The following is a 22012-nucleotide window of genomic DNA, read 5'->3' on the forward strand; positions in this document are numbered from 1 at the left end:
CAGCCCCATTATAGTGGAAACTGTTATATTACATAGTGGACTGATGAGCTCCTTCTGAAGATTTAGGATGGCAGACTAGAAGGGAGTGGGTAGAGGTCCTCTCTCCAGTGGATGAAGCTGCAAGACGAAATAGTCAGGAGCTGTTGGTGGCTGGGTTTTCTACCATGAGGAGAAAGCTGGACTTCAGAGAGGAATAGGAACTTGATCTCCTGTAGGGAGAAGCAGAGACTGGCAGAGATGGGGCGTCTGGCTTTAGTTGTATGTGAGGTCCAACTGCACCCAGCCTTTCTGAAGACCGGATTCTTTGATTCTTCCTCAGATGCTATAAATGCCGTCAGTAGCCATCTAATACAATCTTTTCTTTGCATAAGATAGTTTGAGTTTGGTCCTGACTAATTAATCAACTCCCTCCCAAATCCTCTAAAGAGTAATTGGCCCCTAAGTTTCAAAATGAGAACGATTTGGGGGGAGATAAAAAGGTGACCACTAGGTGCTAAGTCTACCTTAGCATGGGCAATTACGTATAGAGGTTCAAACAGATGAATAGAGAATCTCATAAAGAGGAGGTGTTTATGCCCCATTTGTCTGCAGCTGCTTTTAAAAAAAAATGGTTCTATCTTAGCATGGCTCATTAGTCTATGAAGCCTGACTAATAAAATGGGCTGGCTACTTTTGGTTCTGTGTGTTGTCGTTGGATAGCTAAACCCTCCCTGGGAGGGCCCAAGGAGGGCCCAATAACTGTCCTCTGGTCGTAACAACTGACTCATCTTCCATTTTCGTCCAACCCTCCATGTGGGAAAATAGAACTTGCTCCGCAGGGGGCTCACCAGTGTCCATAGGTATGCTGGGGTGTGGTCATAGGGGAAGTTCAAGGTTAGTGCAAGCCCAGTGCTGACAGTCAAAAGCAAAGAAACAGAATTAGATCATATTCTCCAGGGACCCAGGAACAAGACACAAAGCCCAAGGGGTCTCAATCAGGCTGGATACCAAAATGGAGCAAGGGGTCAGAGCCAGGTAGAAAACAAAGGTAGACAGTCTAAGAAAGTGGATGCCAGTGGGACTGGGGTGTCCAAGACTTTCACTGATGTACACTGACCTGTGTATATATAGGTCTATTGAGATTAAACCACTGATTACAGGTGGACAATTCTAGCAACCACTCGAGGATTCGGTTACCTAATGTACAATGAACCATCAGCTTGGGAAGGACCTGGTGTGTGCACCACAGAGGGGGCAAAGAGAAGGGCAGCATGTTAAGCAGGAATTCCTGTGTAGATCCTTAGTTCCAGGAAGCCCTCTCCTCATCCTTTCTTTGACCATATAAACCACACAGCCATAAAGTGGAGCACAATTTAATGTGTTCCATGCTATGCCAATTGGTGTTAAAGTGACAGATAGGGAATTTTATACAACATCTTTATTTATCCAAACATTTGGCTAGTGTGGGTAAAGATAACAAGCATTATCTGGGCTCTTATGGAGGCTCACCATGACATAAATAGACACAGTCGCCCAAAAACATGATTTTTGTTCTAATAGCTGTCTGGCACTCACTAATCAAGCCAGTTGAATAAATAATGCTTCTCTCTGACATTCACTTTAGCAGGCATGGTGTCTGCATGTCTGTGTCTTCTCACAGTCAAAGAGTTTTGTGTTTTTTCCTGATCTGAGCAAATAAAGTATAGAAATGTTTATTGAATCAACAAGCCCAGGGGCTCCATGCTGCTTTCTTGTGGGGAAGGAAGCAGAAGGTTGACCTGAACAGTGATGGGAACCACTCTGGGGGTCCAGAGAAATGGGTTTGACCATCAAAGGACAGTCAAAGTGAACTAGTGGGTGGTGCATGAGAAACTCACTCAGCGAGCCCTCACTTCCCATGTGGGAAGCAGACCCTTGAAGTTCAAAGCTTAGTTGAATCAGAGGGAAGGAAGGTAAGGTGTTTGCAGTGCCTGGAAACTGAAAGGCATCCTTTATTTTATGGTAGTGAGCAGTGGAGAATGCAATAGAGACTGTGGCCCACTCCTCTGTCAGCTACAGCGAAACAGTGGGGAGTCAGTCGTTCCACAGAAATCCACCTTTCTGTTCCTTTCCTCCAAAAGCAGGTTGTGGCACAGGGAGCAAGGAATGTTTCTCAATCTCCTCAAGGTCTTCCCACTACCTGGCAACAGTGCCGTGCAGCCGCTGGACAGATCTTTCTCCCCATCAGATTACATCTCAATCCTGATTGGAATTCTCTGGGGGTCCTCATCTGCTACAAGACAAGGTCGACACTTCTAGGCAGGTGTACACTTAGCTCACATCCCAATGTGGCCCCACATGCCTCTCTCAGCCTCAGATCCCAGGTCCCAGCCACAAACAGTTACTAGATCATGGAAGACTCTTCTACCCATGTGCATGCTGTCTGCTGTCTGGATTGCTTTCCTCAGTCCACTGGGCTGAGCTCCATTCATCTTTTAAGACCCAACTCAGAGGGTATCACTGAAGGGCATTTCCTGACTATCCTGAGCCTTTGCCCCGGGAGACCCCTCTTCGCTGGGCTCCCACTTGCGCATGCACAGTGCTTTATCTTCTCACCCAGCACTTAAATGTCACTTGAATATACCCAACCCACCTCCACAGTTCCCCAGTCCTCAATAGATTGTGGGTACAAGTGAGGTCACATTAACAGTTATAGCCAAAGCCCACTGGCTATAAATCCCCACCAAATAGTGGCAGAACCTCAAGTTCCCTTTCTGGGTTCCCTGCCATCTAGTATCTTCCAGTGGGTCTTCAGGTGAGGTCTCATGGGACCTCATCACTCTGGTCACTGCCCATGCTGCAGTTCTGGGGATGCCACAGCACCCTGGCCCCAGACAATGCTGGTGTCTGGGTACCACACCAGCCCAAAGAGTGGCCAACAACCTGTCAGTTCTACTCCACTGAAGGCTCGAGGGAAATAGGATGGGAAATAGAGAAACCTCTGCCTCTTGACATGGAAGCTCTCAGAGCCCCAGGCCCAGATCCCATGTTTTTGTATAGGGGCTTTCCTGTCACATGGCAGAGGCACACCCCAGCCTTCCCCTCATGGGCCTCCCTGGTCAGAGCCAGCTTCCATCACCACCACTGACAAGGTCAACTTTGTGCACAACTCTAGAAGGCAGTGGTTTCATAAAATACAACATAAGTAGCACCCCCTGGAGTTGTTCAATAGAGTATCCCTGTATGTACCTACTTCCCAGGCTTCTTGGGGTACAGGCTCTGGAGACTAAGCCCAGAAAGGCCAGGAAGCCCCTTCCTCTCCCTGTCCAAGGCCCTCCTTCCAAGCTCTCAATGCATATTTTAGCTTCTGCCTCTTTGCAGCATGCTTGACAGTGGGTTGAGCCTGCTCCCCACCCACAGATTGGGGTGCCCCTTGGGCCCTTGTAATCAAGTCCATATACAGTCTATGACCAACTTCTGTTACATAATTATATTATGGGTCTGTCTCCCCTACCAGACGGTGTGCTCCCTGAGAGCAGGGACTGGGTCTCCTTCATCTTTACAGCCCTGGAACCCAGCCATGGTCAGTAACTGGTGCGTGAACAAATGAATGAATGAGACTCAGTATGGCATTAGCTTTAACAGTCATCAGCATGAGACTTCTAGAGACTTGTCAAATCTCCATGTCTTGGTCCTCTCCTTCCGTCTCCTTTGTGGCCCCCCTGAGATCCTTGCCATGGCTCCCTCCCAATCCTCCCACCATCTTCTCACCCGAGCCAGGCACAGCTTAGCCTAATGCTTCTCTCCCTTGGTTGCACATTAAAATGTACTGATGCCCAGGCCCCACTCCAGACCAGCTAAATCCAATGTGCAGCTGAGGTTGAGAATTCCACCCTGCTCCCCTCCATGCCAGAAGACTCCTCACAGCGTGCCTTGAGATGGCGGTCTCTTCAAAAGCATCAGTTGGTGGTCATTGCACTCAGTGTCCACAGTACACATGGGAAGTCCAGAGGAGAGTAATGAAGGGTAGGAAAGGAATAAAAACTATGCTCTAGATAAGAGACTGCTCTATGGGACTATCTGCTGCGAGGAGCTAGACATAGCTCTGCCCTGGGACTTTGGTCCTGAAATCAACTGTTTCCCAGTCTTCTGTGGACCTTTCGGTTACATTCCAGTCTATGACCAGTTTACTTAAGGCCCTAATAGCTATTGTACAGCCGTCTCCTGTTCACTTACTGCTCCTTACAGCTCAGGTTGGCCATCAACCTTCACAGACCTAGGGACCTCTAGTTTATTTGGCACTGTGTCCTCCCAGGAGGTCAAGCTGCCGGCTGATTACCCAAGGTCTTGCACATCTTTAGGGGGCAGCTGGGTAATTGCATAACCGTTAAAGCAACGCAGCCATGTCCTGGGGCTGGCTTCTGAGCATGTGAAGCAACTTAACTTGGTCTTTTCAGCTGCCACTGTGGCCGTGAGCCTCTGGAGCAACTTGAAAATTTACTCATTAACTCTGTGATCATTGGATATCTTTTCCTGAACTTCCTTCTGCCAGAGGGCCAGAGACTTAATTAGAAGCACTTAACCTTTTTTAAAAACTTGTGGTCATTTTAATGGGAATACTCATCCAGAGAAGCCAAGTCAAAAACCAGTTCCTGTTATTGCTCAGGCTTGTGGAATGTCAGAGGTGGAATCTTAGCTGTCACCTATCACAGAGGTTCCCAAGTGTGGCAACATATTAGATCTGCCTGAGGAATTTTAAAAAGTGCTGATGGCTGGGCCTGACTAATTAAAAAGCACCTCAGGCACGGCTGTGTTTAAAGCCCCCTCATGAGGCTGTGTCCTCAGGGCTGAGAATATTTAGTAATTCAAATTCCTTTATTTTTCATATAAGAAAATTAGGACTGAGGTGTTTGGGGGGCAGTTCTGAGATGTTATCCCTGCTTTGATGGCCAGTGTGTCCAACAGGCCAGAGAAATAAACAGTAAAACAATAAACAGTAAAATTCTGCTCTTTTCTGTAAGTAAGCTCTCTCTGGGCCTCTTGCCTGCTCTCCCACTTCCTTCCCTTCTCTGGTTTTTCATTTCTAAGTCAGAAATCTAAGAAACTCTAGAATGTCTCATCTTTCCAAGCCCCTAATTTATAGATTTGGTAGATGAGCTAGAGCAGTGGGTGCCTTACCTGGGACCACGCATCAAGGGGCTGTGTCCAGGATTCCATTTGCTACCTCCACGGCCCCCATCTGCTAACTCTGAACTCTCACCAGGGGCTGGCAGGTGGACTGTTCATATTCAGTCCTGTTTCAAAGCCGGAAGTTGGAACATTTAAAACTGTATTAGTTGTAACTTGGGGGAAGCTAGACATTTTGGGATTTTGTTGACCCCTTTTCATTTTGTAGGTGCTAAATCATTGTGATGAGGGGTATAGGGGGGACTGGAAGGGGGAGTGGGGAGTTGGTAACTGGCCTGGGACTGGGATGAGGCAAGCAAAGGGCCTAGGGTGGGTGCAGAACTGAAGGAGGGGCTCATTCTTAAGGTCATGCATGGGCCTCCTTACATTTTGTGCTCTATGCCCTTCACTTGCGTCACCCTAGACCTGGCTCTGAGGCAGGAAGAGGGAAGGGAGGGGGAAGAGGAAAAATTCTATCCTAGCCAAAGAGCTAAACCTAGAATTTATTCCAAGTTAAATAGAGTTGGAATGCTAATATGCCAGTCTTAGCCTACCTTAGGCACTGAATCCAGCTCAAAGACCAGTGATCTCAAAAGCAGAGAAGGTCAGAGCGGGGACACCCCCGAGGGTACCGGGTACCGAGGCAGTGCTGACAAAAGCTCAACTTTTCTCCCTCCCCACTGTCGTTTGCTCCGCGCCACAGCCTGCTTCAGCAGTCATGGAGCCTCTGGGCGAAGGTGGCCCCTGGAGAGGCAAAGAACAGAGAATCCGGAGAAGCGGCAAGTCTAAATATTTAATTTATTCTTTTTGTTCCTTTTTCTTGAGAAGTAGCTGCAGAAATCAGCCTGGGTCCCGAGGCTTTGTATTTCTCGTAGTGTGCAGGGCAGGGAAAGCAACTTCAGGCCATGGGAACAGCTCTTCTCTCATGCATGGAGATGCTAAACCTTGTGGTCCTCTCTGGTCTCAGAGTCCATAATTAGAGCTTTGCAGTCTTTGTCCAGTGTGAACTACAAATTCCTTGGGCACTTAGCTCACACTGAGCTATATCGGATATTACTGAGATGCCTGCCCTAACCCTGTCTGCCCGGAAATTACCACATGCCCCTCCAGGCTCACGAAGGGTCCCACCTCTTCTGAGAAGCATGTCTCAGCCTCTCTCACCAAGAGAGGATGCTTGATAACTGTCCTGTGACATTTTCTGTATTTGATATGGGATCCTGGAACAGACAAAAAGATATTAGTGGAAAGATTGGTAAAATCCGAATAAAGTCTTTAGTTAATAATAATGTACCAATGTTGATGCCTTAGTTTTGATAAATGTACCCTGGTTAAGTAAGATGTTACCATGAGGGGAAGCCGGGTGAAGATTATACAGGAGCCTTTTGAGCTATGTCTACAATTTTCCTATAAATTTAAAATTATTCCAAAACTTTAAAAAATATTTTAAAAAAATGCATTAGATGTTTTATCCTGTAGTGAATTTGAAAGACTGAGGTGTTAGAGTAAAAATCTCAACCCAATTACTTGAGAGTTCTCGGCAAATAACTTGAGTCTATTTGTTTGGCTATGAAAGGGAGATAATATCTATGTGGTCAGGACACTCACTTGTCCCCCCCAACTTGGTCCTCCCCTTCTTCCACAGTGATAGAAACTTACTTTTTAAATGGATATCTTTCATCAAAATGCCTTTAAATTTCCTTTCTGTGTTGTGTGTATGTGTGTATGTGTGTGTGATAATTGAAGGCTTGTTTCTACATACAGCAAAAACCTGCTCATGCATATTGTTTGGGAAAGTCTAGCTTGTTTTCTTAGAGAGGTCTGAAGGCCTCTCATAGGTAACAAATACCTATGGCTTCCTTCTTTTCATTTCATATATTTTGATCCAAAGATTTCATAGTTCTGTCCCCACCCTGGTTATTCCCTAGGGCTAAAAAGAAAAATATTTTGTAAAGGGCAGCCATTGTATTCTTTTCTTGGCATGTTCCCCTGCAGAGCTCTGTGTACACTTAGGGCTCTGTATAAACAAATGGCACAAATATAGATCTTGTGGGGAGAGCTCTTGCCGGCTGTTTTTTCTGGGGTCCAGTGTTAACTGTATTGTTGATGTGCTTATGAATTGAGGTTGGTTTATGCTTTGAGTGAGGACCAAGTAGAGATGTTCTTGAGTATTTGAATTTGGACCAAGTAGACACAAGCAGATGTTGATTTTCACACGTGACCTTTCTTTTTGAATTTGAAGAGGACGATGATACTTCTTTGTCTTCCTGTCCATAACGAGGAAGCTTTTCCAAAAGCTTTGTATGGGAGTTATCTTCATGCCCAAAGTCCCTCCAGTAGCTTCTCCTTCCCCTCCACCATGATTTTTGATGTCTTAACCTCCTTTCCAGTCCTTTCCCACTCATTCATTCTATTCTTCTAAACTGGTTTTATTTCTCTAAAGAATTTAATGTCCAGTCCTTGTACCAAGAACAGCCTTCCTCCTTTTCTCTCTGGTTCCACCTCAGAACAAAATTACAAATGAAATCTAATGGTGGATGAGTTTAGACTAGACTCAATTTATACCTTTGATGGACAGCTGTTGTTCTGCTCCTAGACCAGTTCTCTCTGAAGTAATGTTCACCAAAATATGTGGCTTCCAGAAAGCCTGGAGGAAGACTGATGTTTTTCCTAGAATGCAGTTTCTATGTCATTGTGGTAAACAGGAATTTTCAGACATGCAGTCAATGAAAGCCTTTAACATTCTCTTTGGATTAATCTAATCCTAAAGGCTCTGTAACCTCCCTATAAATAAGAATTTTACAAGGCTAATTGCCCAAATGTTTGATTCTCCTGCCTGAAAACAATGATTTGGGTGTGAATCACTGACCACACATCCCTCCAAACCCACTCAGGACCAGCAAATGGCAATTAAACCTACAAAGCTGCAACAAACCTTTCCAGCTATAACTATGTATTTAACTCATGAAATCTTAAAGCAGTTTTGACAATAATCTCATTAGATTGTTCCATGGTGTGTCAATTAAAAAACAATACAATTTTATTCAAAAGTTGGCTTATGTACCCTTCTCTCATCTAGAACTTTCTATTAACTGATATTTATGAAATTACATACATTTCTGGTGCAAAGATAAATAATAGTTATTATGATGAGCCTGAAACACTTGTGGAAGTGCCTTCTGAATCATCAAACCAAGATGTGATTTTTGCTTAATATATTTTGGGGTTAAGTATATTTGAGGTTCATTCTTGGGAAATTGGGCCTATATGCCTAATAAGACCTTACATTGGCAGGTCAATTTCCAATTTATCTAGTAGTTTAAATGAGAAACAGTTATAATCCACATTCTAAAGCCAAAGGAATTAAGGTGAAGTGACTTGCCCAAAGTTTATAGAAGGTAATAAGTAGAAAAGCTAGGACCCAGGATCCAGGTCTGCTATTTTCTTTTACGGCAGTTCTTTTTTTTTTCTTTTAAAGTCAACTTTATTGGAGTATAACTCTGAGTGAAATCCACCCACTTAAGTGTACAGTTAAATGAATTTTGCTACTCTCCTATTGAAAATCTTTTTTGCACAATATTTGGCAATTCTAGCTTTTGACCCCCATGAGGGTCCCTCCTCCTCTTCTCTCATTGGTCATCTTTGGCCTCTGAGGAGATGTCTTTTCTGCTCTCCCGGTTAATAACCAGCCAGCTCCAGCAAAACCCCTGGGAGCCATCCAAGTCAGGGTCCCTGCACACTCATATCAGACAGCCTGCACGATTTTGAGTCCCAAACTGTATTTACCTGCATTATTCACCAAACTTGACCAAAATGGTCAACCATGTTACTTTATAGTCCAGATAAAAGAAATAGAGACAGACTTCCCACTAAACAAAACAAAGTGTGAATCCCTGTTCCAGCTGCTTGGATATTCTAAGTGGTAGGCTGTGCCCATCTTTGCAAGAATGGTGAATTTTAGAGGTGAGGTATGACTAGGAGAAAGTCATCTGTTTTCTGATTGGCTGCTGAGCAACAGGTGAGCTAGCATCAAAAACAGAAATGTCCTCAGCCTTTCTCCACCCTCTGGGGACCTGGCCCTCTCACACAGGCTCCTGGAGGAAGGGAAATATCCAGGCCCACTTGATGCCTAAATGGCTCCCTCCCTGGCCACGCCAAGGCCACAGAGGTTTTATTGAAAGCTGCTCCAGCCCCTCTCCCAAGTAGACAATTTCCTGTCTCTGGTCCCACCTGTGTCTTCCCATGTTGCCTCTCACATGTTCAATCCAAGCCCATGAAGCCACCTCTCACCATTGCTGCTTGGTTTACAATGAGCCCGGTTTGGCACTGGGGGTCTTGAGATGAAGCTTCTAGGATGACTCGTGTCTGCTTCAGGAATAATACTTCAAAGGACTCTCCCCTCTCACTCAGCCACCCATAGTCCACTCGTGCCTGGTCCCACAGAGATACTAGTCATTACATGTCATATTTAAACTGTTAGATGGATAACAAAAGCAATCTCACTTTGGCCTAATAGCTTAATATCTTTTTTGTGCTTATTTGAGGATTACCTAGCACATCAGCAAAGTTTATACAGTATAAAATCGCCAATCATAACTTTATCACTTTAATCAGCTGAGTTGTTTAAGTAGAAAGTTTTGTTTTTCAGAGCAGCACACTAATTTATAATCTAAAGAATGTGCAAATATATTTCTTATCTACTTCTCTATATTTTAATTATCTTTGATTCTTCCTTTGAAGGATTAAAACTTTAAAAGTACATGCTTCATATTTCTTTTGAGTCTTTTGTACCTTTCTTGGCTTTGCTGATATTTTTAGAGAAAAATATTAAAAATCATCGTTATCAGTACTGTGGACCCCCAATGGGGAGGAGAGAGAGAGTTGCCACAACTGATGTTAAATTGGGGGTGGAGGAGAAATAGTTGGATGGAAATGGCTATAGGCTCTCTCCTCCCCCAGGAGTAGAACTGATGGTCCAAACCACTAAGCTTGGGGAGTGGAGCTGAGTCTGATCCAGGCTGGGCTGGCCTGTGAGGGGTTTTATCTGGTTGAGCAGGTAAGGCACAGGGTGGGTTTTCTAAGGAAAGTTTAGGTGCATTATGTGTATCTAACACGTTTATCCAATGGTCCATCTGTCCTAGGGAAGAGACTAGATTGAACAGGGCCCAATCGAACCAATGTTCAGAGATTGGCTGTGGTCCCAACAGGGAGCTGGAGAGGGCATTGGAACCAGAAGTCATGGCAGAAGACAGCCAGACAAATGGACCATATGTGGTGAAAGGGAGACTATAACTCCACACTTCTGTGGACAACCAAAGGCAGATTCATTTTTTCCTGGAACACTGGGCACTGGGCATGGGACTATTTCCAGCTCCCTCTCAACAGCAAGGAAGGCTCCACATGCACTGCAAGCCTAGTTTCACGTTGGCTCAGAGTTCAGGCAGAATGAGCCTAGATCTTACACCTCCTATCTTCCTATTATGAAGAGCTTTCTTTTCTCTTTACCTCCTTATCTATCTGGAGAGACTATTGTCTTACATTTACAGTTGTCACTTTGTAGTTTACAAAGCAGTTTCATACTGCACCGCCTCAAAAGGAATCTGACACCAGCCTAGAAAGATGAGTAAGGGAGGAATTACTACAGATAAGGAAATGGAGGTCAACTAAGTTGACCAAGGTCACATAGTTAATCTTGTTCTTTTGCTCCCCACTCAAGTTCAGGCTGCCCACATGCTGAGATCAGGTCCAAGGATATCTACAGAAAGCTGCTGGTTCAAAAAGTCCATGGTTCTGCTGAGTTCCATGGTGGGCACCAAGAACCTTGCCTGGGTGAGTTCCTTGGGCCCTTGCTTATTGGCTCTCCAGTCCTCTAACTGGGCTTTTCCAACCTCTGAGAGCCACATTCTGGAATGATGCCCTTGGATTTGGACCTAGATCCTCACAATTTTCTTGCAAAGCCCTTACCAGTCTCTTTTATGGATGGAACTAATAGACGGGTTATCTCTAGATCCCTCAGGGCCTAGAGTCTGGGGCAGCAAGCACTTAGGAAATGAATATTTCCTTCCTGCCCCACATTTATTTCCTTTCATGAAGAATTTCTTGTGTGTCTTTTTGAGGATTTAAAATTATGTCTGTCTTATGGATAGTGGCCTTGCTGCTACGATGATCCTTCTCAGGGTCTTTGCTCCTTGTGGGGTTTGGAAGTAAATTTCCGTGCCACACATGGGAGTGCTAAAAGGTGACAATTCATTCATTTAAAGTCACAAACCAAGTAAGAGGTGAGTTAGAAACAGGCTCTATATCTCTCTTACTCCTAAACTCTGTCTTTCTTGAAAATGACAGACAACCCTGGAGAGTCTGGATTCTTCTGCTATTCAGCTAGGACAAAGAACTAGTTATAAATCTCCTGCAGGTAGAAAGGGCCCCCATCCTCCCAACAATGATCAAAAGAGACATGATGATACTGAACATTTTTTTTCATCTTTTGGTCTCCTTCCTAACATTTAAAACAAACGTTTTAGATAAGACACAAAGGATGGGATGGGATAGCCACAGTGTAGGGTTTTACTGAATACTCAGCGTCATCACCTTCCCACTGCCAAATTCTAAAGGTACTTATGACTCTTAATCTGTGGACTTTGCTTGGGTCCCAGGATGGGCCTCAGGACAGGACGCTGGTCATGAGGTAAGATGCACATCTCTGCAGTAACCTGAGCATCAGCTGCAGTTCTTGGAGGCTTATGGTTTTTTGACTGTGTTTGAAAATGAACCAGACAGGCTTTAACATAGGAAATGACACTTCTCTTATCACTCTATGTCGTAGGTTGGGTACCCTAGAAGCCGAGCTGCAGTGGGAATTCAGGTGTACCTATCTTGGTGGGGCAGTGCTCTAGGAGAAAGGAAATGAGAGAAGCAGAATGAGACAGAACGAGCAGCTAAGCAAGGATTTCATCCCAGCTGGAGTTGAGCTATGATCTGATCTCAAACAGTATGGATTGATTGTACCCCAGAGCTTGAGACAGGGGTGCAACCTTTGGCACAGGGAGAGGGCCACTCCCCTTCAATTAGACATTGGTTGGCTGCCCCAGATAAGTGGTGGCGCAACCTCCAGGACGAGGGGCTCCCATGCAGCAAAGGGCAATTCTCTGAAGAAGGGGCCAGCTGTGATGCTTTCACAGCCATCTAGGGTGGGCACTGATAAGTTTACCTACTACACAGGGATGAATGGTGATCAACAAGGGCCATTTGGCACAGCCATAGAGAGCCATGAGACCACAGAGATGCCTGTCATATTCTGGCTTCCTGGAAATAGAATGAGCAACTATTATTAGGAGACTGATCTAGGTTTTGTGGTCCTTGAAGCTTGTTATAATTTAAGGAATTTTAAGAAAAAGAACACAAAACTAAATTCAAAATTAGGTTCACAGCCTGTGGAAGTGGCAGGTCCTGAAGCTAAAGTTTTGTTAGTCTCATCCATCTCTGGGTGTTTTAGATCCTTTGTGCAGAAGAGAAAACTGAGGTTCAGAGTTTAAGTGAAATTGCCCAAGGACATCAGTCAATGAAGGATTGGAGCTAGAGCCGTATTCTGGCTCATAGTCCAGAGCCGGCTCTGTGATACAGGCACGCCCATTGCAGAGGACTGCTGGGAGTTCAGGAGATAACAAATGAGAACGTGCTTTGTAAGCCCTCCCTTAAGTGTCATGTGGCTATAAGGCATTATTGTGGTGAAATGAGCAATTGATCTGTGAGATGGGAAATTGCCAACTTGAGTAATTTAGTCAAAGGGGATATATATATAGAGGGTGCCAAAAAAATGTATACACATTTTAAGAAAAGAAAACTATTAAAATTGTAATACTCAATATATACCGATAACAAAAGATGAGTACAAGTCACGTTTGACTTCTGCAATTACAAGAGGTGCTCAAAGTGGTTACCATCAGTGTCCAGACACTTCTGATTATGGCAAACTACTGCTTGAGCAACATTGACCAAAGGGTTCACTTGTATAAATTTTTTGGGGACTCCTGGTATGTTTTCTCTCCTGAGTTTCCTATGCTGGCTTCCTAGGTTTGTACAATAGCAAATATCGCTGGTTTGATTGAAATTTGCAAGCTTCCAAAATTGGCATGAGTAATAAATTGATAAATTGCCCTGGTCGTGGCTACTTGCTCAGCATGAAAACAGAAAACACAGGCTTTATCATAGAAAACAAGAGCGGTCCTCCTTATTACTGTACAAGAATGAATAGTTGATGACCTCTCAATGGTTCATGAGAGACAAGGCTGAGGAGATAAGAGAAGGGCGGGAGTCTCTTGAATTAATGGTGCAGAGCAATGATAGAGTAGGTTTCTAAAAACATTTTTTTTTTCTGTCCAAAAACTGTTGCCAATAAGTGCAGCTAACTCTAAGTCCTAGAGGCTACAGCTTATGCCCAATGGTTTTCTTTCATTCAAGTTTTCATCAGCATTGGGTTAGAGGGGCCCACCAATCCCCTGAAGGTAACTGAATGTCATTTAATTGGCATTATGTTGACCTCTTTGCCTTCTTTTCTGTGGACTGAGCAGCACTGCTGAATTTTGGGACAGTAGCACACTGAAAGAGTTGAACAGCTTCATTGAAAAAAGCCCTTTTTTTCAGAGTTTGTTTTGCAATCCCTCAGGATCTCTACTCCTAGGTACCCAAACTCAGCCAGGTGAGAGAACTAAGCTCTTGGTTGGCCTGTTTGCTTAAAGAGGATATGCCATAATCAGCTCATTTGTGCTAAAAGGTCTTTGGAGAACAAAGACATCAGGGCTTGAGAGTTGTCCCTCTCCTACGTATGTCACTTATCTCTGTTCATTTTGCATGAGTAGAAATTATAAGTGGCATGCTATTTCTCCATCATCTCCTAGCCTTTCTTGATTATCGTACAGTAAGGCCATTTTTTCAAGGGTCTCTCAACTCCTGGAAGATGGGGATGGGAGTGGGTCATGTGGGTATTCCCTTTCACTTACTACTTTGTTTATAGAGCAACACTCTACTTGGTCTTGGAGAAGGTTCTTCAGGGTCAGGAAAGTGTGGGAAGGGATGGATCAAAGGATGTGAGTGGGAGTTAATGGGTATGATGAAGCACGGAAGCAAGGAGACTGGGTTTTCAAGATCTTGGGATTTTAGGATCTTGATCTGAAATTCAGTTTTCATTGCCCAGATTGTACATTTGAAGATCAATCCTTGGAAATGGAAGTGGGTCATTCACTGAGGCTGACATAGGAACCACATCTGTGGAACTTTCCTAATTTTCGTTTTTGTGCATCCCAGAATTCTATGTTCAGAGCTGCAACCAACAGTGACTTAGATGTTACATTTAATGAGACATTTGACTAGGAATTTTAGAGAAGTAACAACTGAAAGCCAGTAGCAAGGAACTCTAAAATTAGAGTGTGTGTTGTTTAGACCTTTGTCTGTGGCATGTGACACTGTTTGATACTGCCAAAAAGAAACAAACAAGAAACCAAATTGAATTCCTCCTCCCTTCAAAACAAATAATACACAAACATGAGATGTAAGTTAGAAGGCCTGGACTTTCTATCTGTGCTAACTTTCTAACATTGGCCAAGATGAGTAAAATAGGAACTACTCTCATAAGTAAAAGAAAGGTATCTTTTCACCTAAAAAGAGGGTGCATATAGGAATTGTGTTTGGAAATTATTGAAGTGTAAGAGGAAAAACAGTTTCTGTAGGAAATAATAAGAATTTGGGCGATAGCATGGGCATGACCTCTACAGAACAGTGAACCTCCATTCTCCCCACATTTCTTTTTCTAACACTGGTGAGATTGAAACTGTTGACATGGTCAAAAATGCCCGTGCTAAGAGCCTTTCTCTCCTCAGCACTCCCTGTCAGCTAGCATAGGTATAGGGTATAATAGGAGAGACTCCATTTTAAAACCAGACTCCATCTTGTCTATAAAGTCAGGAATGCAAAGGGAAAACAGCCTGAGACACTGGTTAACTACCTGCTGCATACATCCTGAATGTACATAACTAAGAAGGGAAGAGAACACAGTGCAATCACCAGAACTTGTAAAAGTCACCAGCACGTTCCATTCTCATGAAGTCAATCATTGTTTGTAAAACAAAACGAAAACACACACAAAAAAACCCCATAAATTGTAAAATTCCATGTAAATTTGTTTTTATACAACTTGAAAGAAAACCCTTTAATGGGATGATATTGAACAGACACCTGCTGACCATGAGATAGAGACATTGCTTGTTTTGACCAAAGGGAAACGATCTGGGACTGCCCGCCAGTTTCTCCCTGGCTCCCTCCCTCTCCTGCTCCCCAAATAGCCAGTAAACACCAGGAACCAGCCAGCTCCTTCCTTCTTGCTGGTTCCCTGGTACACTAGCTATCTCTCCCTAAAGCTTTGCTTGCTGAGTTTCATATGGGCTACAATGTTCATTTCTGACATTGGGACCCAAGAACCTGGCATTTGTTGACTCCATCAACACCTGGGTGATAATAAAAGTAATAAGAGCCAGAGTCCTTGAGCACATTGAGGAGCTTTATCAATACATGTTAAGAGCTTAATCAATGTTATCTCACTTATTTCTTGCTCTAAGCCTTTGTGGTTTCATCGTGTTTTAGATGGCAGAAACTGAGACTCAGAGGTTAAGTCACTTGCCCAAGGTTACACAGCTAACAGAAATATAACGCTTTCCCTTTCTCTACTGTCCTTCCTATTCCCTCTAACTCAGATCAGCTTTCTATGTTGTTATTTTGGTCCCCTGGTCTTTTTCTGAGGTTTCCTCCTTAGCTGCCTATTAATTTCATTCGCATATCTGCAAATTCTAGTGAATCCAGCAGGACAAATTGACTAGATTGCAAACTGTGTGAAAAATAAGGAATTTTGCCTGTCATGTTCATGGCCATATCCTCTAACCCATAGTAGGTACTGTATACATATTTGTCATATGAAATATTTATTACTGAACAAATGATATGTCTACAGAAACTCAGATCCAGGAATCTGCTTTGGGGTTCAGGTCAGGTTTCTTGAAGGTTTGGGTCTGGGTTGGCTTTCCCTGGGAGGTGTCTTCTGGAATTTGAGGGTCTGGGCAGGCAGTTCCCACAGGACAGCCCTGATAGAACCACTGATGCAGGATCCACTCAGAACATATGGTTTGCAAGAATGCACAAAATCCCAGAAGGTAGCATAATTGTTCAAGAGATGTATATCTCTCCTTGGTATTAGGACCAGAATGAAATTTCTGTTGAGAAGCCTCATAAAGGGGGTCTTGCATGATGAATGTTTTTAATGACATCTATGCAGGAGATACCAGGGATTTATTCTGTGGCCTTTTCTATGGCTACACTCAGTGGAGGTGAATGGTAGTTTCCAGAAGTTCAATCAGAAGTCATCAGGCCCAGCCGTTGGATGCCACCGAGGAAGTAGCCCTCTCCCTGTTTTAACCACCCCTGCTTTCTGGCTGACTCACTGTAAAGGTTTGCCCTTTGGGAGCAATACGCCAACCTGGGAAGACTTTATTCTTGGATTGTTCTAAAAACAACACTAGAAATTTAAACACATGCTCTCATATACCCTGTGCCTCCTCTCTGACCCATTATCCCAAAATATGCTGGATCTGAAAGACCATTTCACTTGGAGGGAGCTAAAAGTTTTGAATGAAAAAGGTCTTACTGCTTTCTAAATAGGATGATGGAAAAATGCAAAACAATCCAGGGACAGCCAACCAGTTGTGTGCTGGTACCATTTGTTTTGATGCAAATTTAAGACTACAGATGCCCAGTAAAGCAAAAGGGACAGTGTAGACCTGGTCCCCAGAAATACAAGTTTTCATTCTCTCTGGCATGCTTTGCTGATGTGGCAGGATTTTGGAAAAGCCAGTTATTCAAAACTAACACTTCTAAAAATGTTAGAGCCTGTGGGTAGTCTTACACTTTTCTTTGGAGTGGCAAAATAAATTTCAGACCTATTATTTTGTTGTTTAAAGTCCCCTGATCTAAAGCCAGAATATTGAGGGCTGCTGGCAGTGTTGCAAGGATAAAGCTCTCCCCAGGCCTCGTTCTGTTCCAGGGAGCCTGCCAGTTCTGCCTGTCTGTCCAGTAAGAGATTGGGTAATCCCAATACCCCTGGGGGCCTACCAACCCTGCAAGAGCCTGCCTCCGAGTTTAATCTGGCCTAGCCGGTCCCCCAAACAAAGAACCACTTCACTGTCCATAGAGGCAGCTTGGATCACATTCTGCTGGGTTTAAAGCTATAAGCCACTTACCTATTGGCACAGGTTCAGTGCTAGCCCTTTTCACATTTGTGTAAGTCAGGATTTCTAAGCTGCGTTTGGGATTTACCTTTTTCTTCCCCCTCGTCTATAACAAAGTACAGGACACATAGGATATGACTAGTATTGTATGTCCCCAACAAGGATAGCACCAAAGCACAACAAATGTAGGTTCCACTGAAGGAAGAGCCCCTGGCCATGGCGATGGACACTGGCTACAGCCTACTGCTCCCTGCAGGAGGAGCTACGGGCAGTTGGGCAGCTCTGATTCCCTTTTGACATAACTGGGCTGCCTCTAAATGACGGTCTGAGGGAGGTCCAGAAGGCCCTGTCTTCCAGGACATCCACTGTGGGGACTTTGTTTCTTATGGAAAGCTGTTAGGTATTAAAGAATGCCCTACTAAAATGCAATTACCTTGTGGCGGGTTCTGCCTTAAACATGACCAGTTTTCTGGTAGTAGGCTTGGTGAAGGCGGGGGGAGCTAAGGGCCCCCAGATGGGACAAGGCTTTGGTTGGAAGAGAGGGAGAAGAGGTGGTTGAAAGAGAAAGAAACATTTGGTTTCCAGACGGCACTACCTCCCAGTGCCACTAGCAAGACAACACAATGCCTATAGGTCCTTCTGTGCCACCAGTGGGTTGAAGATGTAGCCAGGTGGAAGAATTAAAAGGGGAAGAAAAAAGGGAGGGGAAGAGAAAGGAAAGGGAGGGGGAGAAGGCTTCAGGTGAGGAGGATGGGGCTAGCCTCAGTGAGTGTGTTGCGGTGGGGTGTGCTCCAGTTACCCCCACTTACCACCCCCCATCAGCTGCCGACTGTAGGTCTGTGATGTGTCTGAAGGTGCAGGCAGTGTGGTGAAGTGGAAGTGGCACTAGCCTGACACCAGGAGTTCTAGTCGCTGTCCTGTAGTAACTGGCTGGATGACCTCTGGGATTTCTTATCCATAACAGGAGGGGGTTGGCCCTATGGTCTCAAAGGTTGCTTCCAACTGGAACAGTTCTTGTGAAATAGTAACGCTTTTGAAAGCCCCACGATTCCACCACCAGAAGGGATCCACAGCTTGCCAGAAGACATCCCAATTAACCCAAGGGAATGGCTAGCTGTACAGACGTCTGTCACCCCTAGCTCCCAAGGCGGAGTCTCGTGTTGGCAGGAAGTCTATAGGAAAAGTGCTTGGAAACTGCTGCTAGTCTTAATTCCTTTCTTTAACCTTGAGATAAGAATGCCTTTGTTTGAGTCTCAAGCAAGTCTCAAATTATGTAACTCACTTTTGTTAAAACTCTCTCTGACTGTTTCATATTCAGCCTTTTACTTGCCCTGGTTTGTGGCTTTAATTGAAGAGGTGGCCTTGTATTTATGCTCCGTTTTTTTGTTTTTCTCTTTTAGATCTTGACAGGCTAATCACTTGGTTTGTTTAGTGAACACTGAGGCCAGCTCTACAATCCAGTGGCCTGACAAAGGGCCTGTGACTGCTCTGGAAAAGCTTTGCTCCTCGTGCAGCACGTCAGGAAGTCTTTTCAGGGCAACAAGCCCAACCAAACCAGATCTGCCTCCTCCCCAAGCCCATGCCCCCTTAGAGAACCAGACAATTTTGCTCTTGTCTGTCGAGCAACCCCTGGTCACAAGATTCATTCGTCACTTATTCCTCAGCGTGGTCCTCCCTGACACCCCATCCAAAGTAGCTCCCTTCCCCCACGCACAGCTCTTCCAAAATGGTAACACTTACTACTCTTTGGAATTATCTTATTTACTTATTTTTGTTTATAGTAACTGTTGTGCTCCACCTTGCCTGGAATTTGAGTCCCTCTGCGGTCAACAATCACTTATTGAACATCTAGCATGTACCGGGCATGGGGCTTTCTGGGACAGATGCGTCTATAAAAAATAAAATAAAAATAAATGTGTTACACACTCGGAGGTAAGTTGGCAAAACTAGAAGTTTTCTCAAATACTCGTGTTCTGTCCTGCTGAGTATTTGGGAGATTGCCATCCACTGATTCACTACTTGATGTTGTGCTAGGTACTGGGATGGGGCAGGAGAATGCAGGAGATGAACAGAACGTGTTCGCAAGGAATTCACTGGTCCAGTGTGGGGAGCATGACGGGGATGACAGACATGTAAATGAGAACTCTAATATAGTGACATTGGTGCCTTAGTCCTGTGATGCACACATTGTCACGGGAGCAGTAATCAGAGGAGGAGGAGAAGGAGACCAGCTTTACAGCAGAGGGTTCAGCAAGAGTTTGACAGAAGAGGGGAAGGGCACTCAAGACATGAGGAACAGCATGTGCAAAAATAGGGAGCCAAGAGAGGATTTTTGGCAGAAGAGGAACAAGTCGGAAGAGCTTTGCACAGGAGGGAGAAAGCTTGGAGAAACCACGGGGAATGAGGCTGGAAAGATCAGCAGGGGCCAGATTGCAGAAAGTATGATTCCAGGGTCTAGTACGGAAAAGGGAAGAAGGGAGTAGGGCTGCCCGTAGAAATGTAATCTCAGACTTCCTGAGTTGGACGGGACACCAAGGTAATCAAAGGGAGGCATATTTATAAACCTTCAGGTCCTGATTGTTGCTGATACTCTGATTCTAGAAATTTGCAATGGCATTTGGATATATGTAAGGGCGTATGGTGCAAAATTGAGGAGATCTTTGAAAGAAAAAGAATACAAAATCTGATTACAAGAATGCACAGTGGTGTGGGCCATGGCCTTGGCAGAGCCTCGTACAAGTGAGGGGCTCTGAAGCTTACATTTCAAGAGCTTCACAGTGAAGCCACCTCTGGAACCTTCATGGTGTTTATACAAAATATTGCAAGATGGAAGTAAGGCCTGATGTTATGATTTCACAGTGATTTCCCTGGGAGAAAATTCTTTTGCTGCCAGTTCTTCCTCTGCTATAAATAAGTCTTAGTCCTGTGCCCTCCTTTCTATGTGTACCCTTTCTCTAGGTGACACTGCCCTTAGCATGACCCACAATGTCTTTTGTGCTCTAGACCCTGCCTGTCTTTCTGACCACATTTTGCCTCTCCCCCTGCTCCAGCCATACTGGTTCTCTGCCTGGTCCTCATAGGTGTCAAGTTCCCTTCTATTTCAGTGCCTTTGCATCTGCTGTTCCCTCTACCTGGAATACTCTTTTCCCAGAACTTTATTGTCACATTCAGAACACAGCTCAAATGCCACCACCTCAGAGAGGCCTTCCTTGATCACCCAGCCTAAAGAAACCTCCTAGTCACTCTCCATCTCACTGCGTTGCTTTGTTTTCTTCCCAGCATTTTTTTATTAGTCAAAGTCATCTTATTTTTTGTTTGCCTTTTTAACTATCTGTCTTCTCCTATCACATAAGCTGTTTGAGCACAGGTACCTTGTTTATCTTTCTCACTATGCTGCATCCTTAGCACCTGGAGTGGTCCACAAAGACACACACACACACACACACACACACACACACACACACAAAATACAATAAAATAAAATAAAAGAAGTCTACAGAATTTGCCGATAGCATTTTTACATAATTATAATAATTTGCATTTGTATGGCACTTTCTAGTTTCAAAAAAACTCTTACATATACAATCTCACTTCCACCTCAAAACAAACCAATGAGGAAAGTAGGAGAGAGATTGTTATGGCCCCATTTTAAAAATGAGTAAATAGAAATTTAGGGAGATAGGGTGATTGTTTAAAATTTTTAGCTAATAAGTAACACATTAGGTCTCCTCCCATCAAGACCAACTCTCTTTTCATTCTGGCTCATATTCTTAACACATGTTACTTCTCCTAGCTCCTCAGAGCAAGAGAATTTATCCATAGAAGGAATGAGAAAGCACCTCTCCCCATCCTCTGATAGGGAGGGATAAGAGAACCTGGCCTCCACGTAAAGATTTACGGCAGAGAATCAGGCTAATTATTACACAGTGATAACGATTAAGTTTAAACAACAACAATGCATTCATTGTCTGTGTGCAGTCGGATTTCATTACCTATCATGAAACTGATGAGGGACTTAAATTTTCATTTTGATTTAATGACAAAAGCATTGACTGCTGGGCAATTTCACATATTTCACCCTTAAAGGCAAATCTACTAGATGCTGAATAAAGAATGAAAGCCATCCTTGCTATTTTTTTTTTTTTTTTTTTTAAATAGAGGTATTTGAAGTAATGTTTTTCTAAAATTGTCTAGAGAAGCAGTGACAGAGCAGGGAGTTCAGAAGTTAGAAATTCCTGGTCCCACTCAAAAACTGTTGGAAGTCAATTTCTACAATTCTTCTGGGCTTCCATTAATAGAAATATTTAGGAAATGTTGATGCATTTGTAATACTTGAATGTGACTCATATGGATTTTTTTTTTGACAAATTGCATAGAAAGTGTGCAAATCATATAGAGTGGAATGAATTTTCACAAAGTAAACTATACATATGTAATCAGCTCCCAGATCAAGAAATAGATCATTACCAGCACCCCTCTTGCCCCTCATTCTAATAACTCTCTGCCCTGAACAAAGGGAACCACTATTCTGAGTTCTCCCACAATAGACCGAGTTGACCTGCTTTTGAACTTCATACAAATGCATCATCTATAAATCCCATTGTGTGTTCACCACTCAGAGTCAG

The 22012-nt window shown here is 43.9% G+C and overlaps 1 protein-coding gene across 2 annotated transcripts in view; it reads left to right on the forward strand.

The window, feature by feature from the left end:
• The first annotated feature begins 5704 nt into the window (after window positions 1-5704).
• The window catches only part of ATL2 (atlastin GTPase 2), an 85074-nt gene continuing 68766 nt past the window's right edge, over window positions 5705-22012 (forward strand). The window contains exon 1 of one of the 2 annotated variants that reach the window (XM_074331904.2): window positions 5705-5903. In XM_074331904.2, coding sequence (XP_074188005.1) covers window positions 5843-5903 — 61 coding nt within the window. In that variant the 5' untranslated portion in view covers window positions 5705-5842. The remainder of the gene's footprint in view (window positions 5904-22012) is intronic. The other variant, XM_088796213.1, reaches the window with a different exon arrangement.

This window comes from Rhinolophus sinicus, chromosome 2, assembly GCF_057876585.1.
Source record: "Rhinolophus sinicus isolate RSI-liver-muscle chromosome 2, RSI-T2T, whole genome shotgun sequence".
Taxonomy (NCBI): Eukaryota; Metazoa; Chordata; class Mammalia; order Chiroptera; family Rhinolophidae; genus Rhinolophus; species Rhinolophus sinicus.